At 39.9% G+C, this 11159-nt stretch overlaps 1 protein-coding gene across 4 annotated transcripts in view; it reads right to left on the reverse strand.

The window, feature by feature from the left end:
- Positions 1–11159, reverse strand: part of HERC3 (HECT and RLD domain containing E3 ubiquitin protein ligase 3) — a 110081-nt gene that overhangs the window by 88403 nt on the left and 10519 nt on the right. For all 4 annotated transcript variants that reach the window (XM_008581080.1, XM_008581079.1, XM_008581078.1 and 1 more), the window contains exon 3: positions 7554–7805. In XM_008581080.1, coding sequence (XP_008579302.1) covers positions 7554–7779 — 226 coding nt within the window. In that variant the 5' untranslated portion in view covers positions 7780–7805. The remainder of the gene's footprint in view (positions 1–7553; positions 7806–11159) is intronic.

An 11159-nucleotide genomic window follows, 5' to 3' on the forward strand; every position in this document is an offset into this window, starting at 1 on the left:
AGTGCTTGCTCCTCCCACAAGCTCACAAACCTAAGATAAATGTGAACTTTATGTGTGTGTGTGTATAAAAGATGACGTTTGTGAGACATGAGAATTCAGCACTGTTGGAAACCTGTCTTAGACCTAACTCTTCATGCAGGAAAACTCTTATTTTTTTTTTTTTATTTTTTTTTTTGTCTTTTTCCGTGTCCGGCAACGGATCGCAACCCTCAGTGTTGCCCCCGTACTGGGCCGGGGACAGGCAACGGGATTGCAACCCACGGTGTTGCCCCCGCGCCTCGCTCAGCCAGTGAGCGGGAACCGGTCTGTATGTGGGATCCAAACCCTCGGGCGAGAGCGCCACCGCGCTTCCCAAGCAGCGCACTATCCAGTGCGCCACTGGGCCGGCCCCGGAAAACTCTTATTTTGACACACAAAGGACCTTTATCACTTGCTTGACACATGGTGAACCGCATTATACAAACTTTACAGGTATATGTTATACTCCCACCTTAGTCTATAAATTCCCAAAGGGGAGTACCTGTGCTAAATTTGTTGTTCTAACAGTATCTAAAATAAATGAGGAACTTAGTAGTCTATTCACTCAGTAGACATATGCTGAATCAATGACTGAATAAGTACTAAATAATTCAAGGAAATAAAGGAACAAAGAAAAAGACTTAAATTGTGAGGCAAAATATACCAGCCTGAAATTTGAATTATCATGTGTACTTTTTCCCTATATTATCTGGTACTCAAAAGAGCATAAAGGAGCAGGCTGACAAAGAGTAGTGCAATGATTTTAAAGATGAAACAGGAATTGTTTCTCAGCACCTTTTATCAAAGTACCTTGATCATATATGGTATTTAGCCAGTAGATTAAAGAATACAAGCTTCTTAGTGGCCAAGCTTATATCTTTTTTGTTTCTACCATAAGGACTAAGTAGAAACTAAATGTAAACAAGAAAAACAGTCTGAGAATAAAATCCTATCAGGCCTTCCTGATCAATCTGAGATTAAAAAGATGTCTGTGCGTAAAATTCTAGGATTATTAAAACCAAACTGTCAGTATCCAAGCCAGATTCAAACTCAACTCTCTCTTCTTTTCTCCTTTACTATACCTTGGATAATAATATTGACCTACTTTACAGGACTATCATGAGGATGAGTCAGCTTAAAGATGCTAAGCAGAGCAGAGGTGAAGAGAGCTTATAATATGTATAGATAACCACTTTTATAATTAACAAACGAACTGAGCTTCTTGTTTCACACTGTAAGCTACTATGTTAATTACTTAAAAGTAATACTGCATATTTTCAAAAGTCACAAATAACACCTCACATTAACAAGTATGCTCATTAATAAGTACATATTTTATGAAACGCTCAAAAATCTTTACAGAAAGTAGGCTGCATAATGTATCTTTTAAAAAAGTAGACTGAGTACCATAAACAGAAAAAAAAAAATTTTAATTAACAACACTAGAAAACAAAATTATTAAATGACAGTTACTCCTGATCTTAGACCTCTGAACTAGAAAGCTGTCCACCCAGCTATCAAGGCAGGCAAGACATTCCACTGGGTCTGAATACTCCGGTTATCGCCATCATCAGAAAGGGTTGTCTGGCCTCCTGGTCTATCTGCCATTGTTAATGAGGAAGGGATGGGGGCCTAACAAGTGCAATGTTGAGATCTTAACATTTCCTATGGCACCTTCTGCCTTTTATATCAGTTATGCCCATTGAAACATACACTTCAATAACAGGAAGTCATTACAGGATTTTTTCTATTTCCTCTCAGCTCAGCTAGTTTGCTGTTCAGCAAGAGCTGATTAACATGACAGAGTTACTACATCCTTAAGATGCACAAAAGCAACCCGATAAAATGGTTTTGAAAGCGTTACTTCTACCAGGGTTAGCATCAACCGCAGTTTTGGGAATTGAGGCTTCTGTGGGTTCTGCTTTATGAACCTCATTTATCAAACAGCAGGAGTGCTGTTACATATGGTGATAGGCATTATGGAAATGCTTACACTGAATACAAAATGTGAATGTGAATTGGATTAAACTACCTGCAAGAAAGAAAATAACTCGTAAGGCAGTAAAAGCAACCAATCAATATGAATCAAACAGTACTGCACAGAAATGTTAGAGCCTGCTTATAAATTTTTACTTTTGAGGTTTGCTATGAAAAGTTTTCCTGGGATATCTATGCAGAATTTTAAAAATTTGGCAGTCAAATTAGATTAAACTAAATAATTATACCGTACCACAGTTCTTTCCTACTCAAGATAGAAAGACTAAAGGATATTTACATAAATTCAGACATCCCGAAAAATGCAAGGATCAGCTTAAACTAAAATCCCAATATTGGAGATCAGAGTATGAATGGGGAAATGAAAACTGTCCATTTAACTGAAGAGCAGTATTTGTGATGTGGCTAGGTAAGAACAAGACAGGTACAGTAAATTGAGGTAAAAATTTTCAATTTTTTTCTATGGGCAACCAGTTTTTATTTTAGTTTAATAAAAGTTAAAGATTGGGCCGGCCCAGTGGCACACTGCTACAGTGTGCCGCTTGGGGGCGCGGTGGCGCTCCCGCCGAGGGTTCGGATCCCACGTACAGACCGGCCGCTCACTGGCTGAGCGAGGTGCGGGCGCAACACCGAGGGTTGCGATTCCGTTGCCTGTCCCGGTCCGGTACGGGCGCGACACTGAGGGTTGCGATCCGTTGCCGGTCACGAAAAAAGACAAAAAGGAAAAAAAAAAAAAAAAAAAAGTTCAAGACTTACTAAATGTTCATTTATAAATTAATCATTTATTAAAAAATCAGGAAAAAACTGACATTTTGTTTGATTATTTTTTTAAAAAGCAGGGAGGAAGGTACACAAGTCTTCCTATGATGCCAGCTCTGTAACTCTGTCTTATACAATTATGAGATGAATCCATGAACAAAAACACGAGGAAATCAGCAATAATCCTATAATGCCTCTAATCCCTGAAACTATCTCTGGGGTGGAGGATGAGATTGATATCAGAATATGAGGGTGAGAATAAAGGAAAGAAAAGTCACATGGGACAGGAATATGCAAGAATTATAATCCAATACTTTCTTTAAAAGTTGAATATTGAGTTTAGATGGGGCTTTAATATTCTGCCTATGAAAAATGCTTCTGGTAATCACAGGTCTCTTTGCCCTTGGCCAACGCATGAATGAATGAGTCATGGACACACCTAGGCTAGAGCTCTACGCTGCCTGACACACTGGGAAAATATTTGGGACATACATAACCAGGAGTTTCAGTATTTAACATGTCCTTGAAACACCCCCTTCCCACCACACACAGAAATACACACGAAGTTGGTCATATTAATATGACAAGTAGAGAAATGAGAGTACAAAGAAAATACAGTAGGTAACCTCAGGGGCAGCAAGAGCAATAGGAAACTGTCAGATGTTTTCAAGGATGAAAAAAAAAGGGTCTCCTTGACCCCTAAAATCATTGTGGAGTACTTTGTAACACCACTTTGTCGTATCTACAGAATGCTTCCAAAAAATGAATTCATGTGGCTTGCAGCTATACCCATTAGAAAGAAAGTGTATAAACTGATACTGATGATTGGCAGGACAGACCCAAGGCACATGATTAAATAGAAGACTTTCATCCTGGTGCATCTCTTACACCACCACCTTCTTCCCACTTTCCTTCCACTGAGCAAACTCAGACTAAGGGGCTCCCAGGGTTATTTGCATTTTAAGAGGAAACAAAGTTTCAAGGCAAATAAATGAATCTTCCAGACTTGTCTAGATAACCACACCCATGTTGGTGAAAGCCCTGATAGGAACTGAAATACTGTAGGCCCAGACAATAGAGTAGGTGTTGACGGACTGGTATTATTCCATTCACAGCTGGTACTGAGAAGCAACAAAAAGAAATCTTACATTTTCCACTTGTCCAAGCCCCTTGGAGGTAGACCACCATAGGATTTACTCCTTAAACTCACTTCTTTTCCTCACACTCTCAAAGCCTCAGAGAAAATAGTCATACACTCACTTTTTTTAATCTTTCATTATTTCTACATCAATTGATCTGGGCAATGATGTAGAGGTGAAATTGCAGAACTGCCCACTGTCCCCAGAAACATCCTCTCTGGGGAAGGGGTCTTCCATCAAGCTCCCTCCCCAAATACCACAGAGGTAGTTGGGGGCAGCATTCCTGGGGGCCAGGGACAGCACAGACTACCTGTTACAGGGTTTGTCTGACACTGACATACCCCCGCCACATCTAGCCACTCTCCGGGTCACGGTTCTCAATAAGCACACAGAGAAAACAAGCTCCTTCTCTTTTCCCACTCATTAAACATAAACCCAAACAGCACCCAGATTTAGAACATACCTACCAATGAAAAAGTTCAATGAAGAGAGGGAGGCACTCACCCACATAAACTTTCCATTCAAAGAGGCACTATTCCACAGATGCCATGTAGTTTATAATTAACAGACAAGCTTAACCAACAACAGAAATTTCTAGAATCTCCTGTAACTTACACTACAGTCTGGCTTATTCCGAATTTAGATCACCAGGATGGGCTGGATCCTGTGGTTGGAGCCGAAAGCTGTCTTGGCACACCTCTAGCTTGGGAGCGGCTGCAGGATGCCTGAGGCACTGGCCTGACTCATTGTGTGGGCAGACACAGGGCAGTGACTCCAAGAGGGCTCGGTGACATCCAGAGAGAAGCCCACCAGCCACACACCACAAGCTCCATCAAGCTGTGTCAGGAGGCTCCACTGCAGAAATATCAGATTGCACTCAGATTATTCACTGTGGTGCCTTCTACAAATCTCTGCTATTGCTGTACCACAAGGTCTGTGTTTCCCTTTCCACCTGCCATCCCAGGGCGAACACTCTCACCTGAGGTTCTAAGACAAACATATACAGTGAGGCATGCCTGACACAAGGCTGAGCCACCAAGAAGACAGACAAGGAGGGTGGAAGGAGGGTTTCCTTCACAGGCTGCAGGTAGCTTTGCAGAGTCGTCTTTCCTATTTGCATTTACTTCATCAAGAACTACAGTAATAGAATAGGAAGTCTCCTCCTTTTACAGGATCCTTCACAGGCTGCAGGTAGCTTTGCAGAGTCGTCTTTCCCATTTGCATTTACTTCATCAAGAACTACAGTAATAGAATAGGAAGTCTCCTCCTTTTACAGGAAAGGGAAATGAAGCTCAGAAACAGGAAGAAACTAGCCTGGGGCCATACTATTATTTCCTGTTGGATAAAGAACTAGACCCCAGTTTTCAAACTCCCAGCCCAGGCATCTATCCCTGTAACTCCAGAGACAGTGCCAGGTTTTCCACCGTATGGTGAAAACTGCACAGCAGCATGATTTGTAAGGCATAGTATAGAACTGCCAGACACCACGTTAGATATTCACACAGTTTACCTCCACCTATGAAAGAGTATTACAATCTCCATTTTAAGACAGAAAGGAAAATGCCTCCATTAGGTTTATCTGACTCCAGAGTTCACCCTAACCTTGCTGTGTCTAAACCAGCACTGAAGATTTCCCCCCAGTTCCTAAAGTACTCTCTTCGAAGGCTGGCCAAGGTGGGTACAAGTCCTTCAAGGATTTCTGGAGTGAAGTGGGTCTCAAGTGTTGTAAGTCTTGGCTAAATGTAGTAGACATTCCCGCAGGAAAGAGCACGCTGCTGGGCTGTGACCTGCCATTAATCCCTCTAAAGGTATTAGTTGTCAGACACTGGCTCTCACCTATGGAAACTGAGAGCACATTTATTAGCTTAATGTGAGACACAGTGAGTTTTAACATGAGGAGAGACCTTGGTTTTTAATCTCTTCCAATATGAAGACCATTTGTAAAAAATCAAAAATCTTCCTCCCACCTACCGCATGGTAGCTGTATATTACACTTTTATATTATATTAATCGGTAAAACATATAATGAATGGGATTTACTAATTTATAGAATTAGTGGCTTTTTTAACTGAATTTTTATTTTGATAAACAACAGGATCATTGAAAACCTGTAATATCAGATGCATTGTACCAGATGCAGAGTGTTGGTCTGTAGATCCTACAAACCCTTTGAAATCTCAAGAGTTCAGGGCCCACAGGTGAGGAAACCTCCGGCTAGAACACTGAATACTGCTCCCAGGTGAGCAGACCTGGGAGGCTGTCTCAGGGAGGGCTCCAGTGAGAGACGTGGGGGCAAAGAATATAGAAGTGGGAGCCTCTGAGGCACACTTCACATACTTCATAATTTTGCTTAACACCAGCCCTGCAGCTCTTTTTCCAATGGTCAACATAAAAATTAATGACTATAAATTTATACTGACATTTGGACAGGGAACTGTGGAGCACAGTCACTTACTATGGGAGGAAATAAATATGAGAGAAGAGGGAGACACTGTCACAAGAAAGTTATCTCATCCTGATGCCAAATTTACTTATTTACTTGCCTAAATGAACTCAAAAGAGTAAAATCGTGTAGAAAAAACAGCAAGGCTGTTCTTTAAAGAACTTCAGTATCTAGCTTTTATCTGAATTGAATGAAAAGAGCAGCAAATACAATGAAAATAGCACAAGTCCATGCTAGTGTGACAAAAACATGTTCACAATTCAAGACATTACCCATCACCAAAAGGAGACTCATTCAAACTTCACTACTGAGAGTACCTCATAAATCCATGTATACATTTGCTGAAAGTCAAACTTATATTCTTTAAAAGTAGGAGGAAAATAACTCAAACCAAAAACTTTAAATACGCACAGCACCTGTTACAAATAAATGGAAAGCACTAAAATTGAAGAAACTAATTAGCCCCCTACTTTGCCGCTTACCCCTCCCACTGTTCTCAGTCTCACCACACTATTCCATAAGCCCTGACCTAGTATGGCACCTTCACATCCACACCACTGGGTACACTCAGGTGTGCAGCAAGCTTGGTATTCCTGCCACATTCATACATGCGCACACACACTTGCTGAAGTTCTATTCCTCCCTCCTACTCAACCCCCAAAGGCAGAACAAATATCCCGTCCCCTCTGCCCCCTGCCCCCCAGCATGTTCTCAGCTTACCTCACACACACAGCACTTGTCATGGGAGATTGCTGGAGCCACATCATCACTGTATCTCACTCATCTTTCTACTCACAACACCAAGCCCAGTGCTTAGCACAAAATTCTTAACAAAAGCAGGTCACAGAAACAAATGAATCAAGACAGATAGGGAAAAAACTTCTGAGACTGACTGTATGAGGATTACTGATTCACAAAACTGTCATAATGTCTTAACATTCAATTACTGGGGAAAATCTATTTCTCTAACTCTGAACTAACTAGTCACATCCCCTCCCCTGGTAACTGATGTTATTAGGTATTATCTAATAAGATGAAAAAGTCTTTTTCCATCAAAAGGCTTGAATTAGACACGAAGGTTTCAAACAGTAGGGAATCCTGCACCATTCAAAAGAGCCTCCCTGAAAGATAAACACTTGGAGAGGAAAGCTCCAACCAACCCCCTGTATTGATAATCAAAGCAGACAAGGTACACTCACCTGGCTTGTTTCCTTCCCTCTCATGGCCCAGCTGCCCCTTGGTGTTCAAACCACACGTGTAAACTTCCCCATCCTCCAGCAGGAACACAGAATGGTTTCCTCCACAGGCCACTTCCTTGACGCTTCTGTCAGATATGAATCCACACACCTGGGGTTCAGTCACAATTCCTTGCAGGTTGGTGCTGATACCAGGCTGGCCCAGAGACCAATATCCCCAACATAACATTGTTCCTATCCTTCAGGGACTCATGCCTAAAAGAGAGTTTTGTTAAAAAAATAAAAATTAATAAAAAAAAATAGGTCAGAGAAAATCAATTTAAGTAATTAATGTGACCAATTCTAAAAATAACCCTCCCATTAAAATTCTTTAGATATCCTGCATCTCAAAATAAAACATATTAATATTGTTGAAAGTAGGTATAAGTTATAATGTTGCTATTTTGTGTTTTAGTATGCATTAAAAGAATTTTTAAACAAATTTTTTTGTTTAAATGAGTGAACACAGACAATGTGGTTTTCAAGTCACTGATGAGGAACCCTGAGTATAAGAAGACTGGCTGAAACAGTCTTCGCAACCCATTAAGAGAGTAACAGTTTTGAAATTACTCTCATGACTTCACCTTATCGTTTCTCAAGGCACCTTTCCTTTTTTTCTGCTTAATTTTTTAAAAAAATTTGAACCAATTAACTCCTTTAGGTACCCTGTTGTTAGCTTGGTTAGTAGTATTTCACCACTTGAATTGAAAATGAGAAATGGGGAAAAAAATGTTATCTTCTCTGCCATTCCCTCTTACCCATTTTTCCAGATCAAGCTTCACTTCTTACCTGAAAGCCTCTGGGACCATTCCAGCAACAGCCTGCATCCCTCTGACATGTTTACTATATTGCCTCAGCTGGTAGCTTTCTCTTTATGTCTTCATAACTTAACTTCCTGGCCGGATTTTAACTCCTCCAGCATAGACACCACAGTATAATACAGACCTCTTCTATTTAACAGGTACTCAGTCAACTTTTGGCTGATTGATTACTGCTGACACTAGCCTCAAGTTTTACTACCTTTTAAAAATTCATGCTTCTCTTTCATACAAAAACAAAATCTCATCTCTCTCTACCAGTTCATATCCACTAGGACAGCCATATAATAACAACTGTTGCTGATAATGTGGAGAAACTGGAGCCCTCATACTTTGCTGATGGGAATGTAAAATGGTGCAGCTATGGAAAACAGTCTGGCAGTTCCTCAATAGGCTAAATGTAGAGTTATCATATGATCCAGCAATTTCACTCCTAGGTATATACCCAAGAGAATTGTAATAACACATCCGCACAACTTGTACATGAATGTTCATAGCAGCATTATTCATATCAAAACGTGAAAATAAAACAAATGTCCATCAACTGATGAAAGGATAAACAAAATGTGGTATATCCATATAACAGAATATTATTTGGCCGCGACATGGATGTATCATGAAAACTTTATACTAAGTGAAAGAAGCCAGTCACAAAAGACCACATATTGTATGATTCCAGTTAAATGAAATGTCCGGAATAGGCAATTCTATAGAGACAGAAAGTAGACTAGCATTGGCTAGGGCTGGAGAGAAAGAGGGGAAACGGAGAGTGACTGTACGTACTGGTTTCTTCCAGGGGGTAGTGAAAATGCTGTAAATTTAGATTGTAGTGAAGGCTGTACCACTTGGTGAATATATTAAAAAACCCCTGAATATTATGCTTTATGAGGGTTTTTTTTTTTGGTGGCTGGCCATTATGGGAATCTGAACACATGACCTCAGGGTATAAGACTACGCTCTAACCAGCTGAGCTAACAGGCCAGCCCCTAAATTTTACACTTTAAATGGATGAACTTTATGGTATGTGAATTATATCTCAATAGAAATTTTTAAAAATTGTTTTTAAATCTCCTTTCTGTTGCTATATGTCCACTGTCTCTGTGAGTCCACATCAGCCAATAAGACTTTACTGAGTTTAATTACTGAAATTGTCATTACCAAAATAATAGGGACAAAATGCTTATTAAAAGCATTTTTCCTAGAACAGAATGGAGGAGGGAACACCCTTAGAGTTTACTGTGGATAAGGGGGAGGAGAAGGTAATGGCATTAATTTGCCCCTTCTGCTTATAAAGACTGAAGAGGAGTGGAAACATTGTCTAGTGCTTTGATCAGAAACAAAAAATACCATAACTTCAAAAGTTCTGCTGACTGTTTCTATTGCTAAAGTTGGGAATCTTAAGTAGGTGTTCATTCTGTTCATGAAAACACCTAATGGGCCCCTTTGGTTCTGAAAGAAATGCCCAGGATTTAGAGAAAAATGGGAGATGGGGAAAATCCCAAGCATTTCTTATTAAAAAGTAGAATCTCTATTTAAGATACCAAATTAAAAGGGAGCAATTGAAGCCTATAGCATGGCTGCAAGTTTGGAACATGACCAGTAAGTAGCAGATTCTCTGTGGCAGAGAACAGCAGATGAATTGAGAACAGTGATGTCTAACACTCAGTCTGAAGTTGTTGCCTGTTCCGTAATTCCTTGTCAGAATCCCAAACCTGTCAAAGTTAAGACACAACACCCTTACAATAATTGTACTTTGCCAAGCATGGGTAAAATCAAAACAATCTGGGAAAAAAGCTCAAGGAGACTGTCATGAAAACTAAAGATTGAGCAGAGAGCAAGAACTCTGGGTGAGCCTGATAGGAGAATGTAAATATCCTTCTTCCCCTCAGGAATTCTTAGAAATTTGGGGAGGACACTTAATAATTGTACTTTGCCAAGCATGGGTAAAATCAAAACAATCTGGGAAAAAAGCTCAAGGAGCCTGTCATGAAAACTAAAGATTGAGCAGAGAGCAAGAACTCTGGGTGAGCCTCGATAGGAGAATGTAAATATCCTTCTTCCCCTCAGGAATTCTTAGAAATTTGGGGAGGACACTAAACCTCTAATCAGGATGGTCTTGGGCTTGAATCACTTTATTTGGATGTTAAAGGAAATAATGCAGATGCTTGGTCTTAAGGACATTCAGATTACATTTTGGTTTCCAAATATAAGTTTTAATTATAATATTGAATATCTTTTTTAACTATATTTCTTAAAGCTGCTATTCTCCCCCCATTGAGAATTACTGTTCTAGGTTCTACAGGTCAAAGTATCAGGATTTCAAGACAAGATTGCAGACCTCAAAGGTATAAGCACTATGACAGTGCTTATATAGTTACTGGTAGGAGAAATAAGACAAACTCAAGAAACATTAAAAATGAAGAAAGAAATAAGTGGATATCAGCAATCAAGCAAGCTGGGGAAATTAGCTTATGAATAGATTATGTGATGTTGCTGGTCTATTTAAAGGCACAGCACATCCTTACACCACCCCCACCACTACCACCACCTCCCAGCCCCACCTGTTTTATATTTTATCTTCTTCCCCTCCCCCCAATTTTCACAATCAACTCAAAGAATAACACTTAAGCTTAATACTTTTTTAGCCTAGAGTCTAGACAAGGAATAAAAATTTTGGGAAGAAGCAGAACTTCTTGGTTAAGACAGCAAATTGAAATTCAGTTTTATGTTTTATTTTGGGCTTTTTGATGTC

Source organism: Galeopterus variegatus, unplaced genomic scaffold (genome assembly GCF_000696425.1).
Source record: "Galeopterus variegatus unplaced genomic scaffold, G_variegatus-3.0.2 Scaffold2258, whole genome shotgun sequence".
In the NCBI taxonomy this organism is placed as follows: Eukaryota; Metazoa; Chordata; class Mammalia; order Dermoptera; family Cynocephalidae; genus Galeopterus; species Galeopterus variegatus.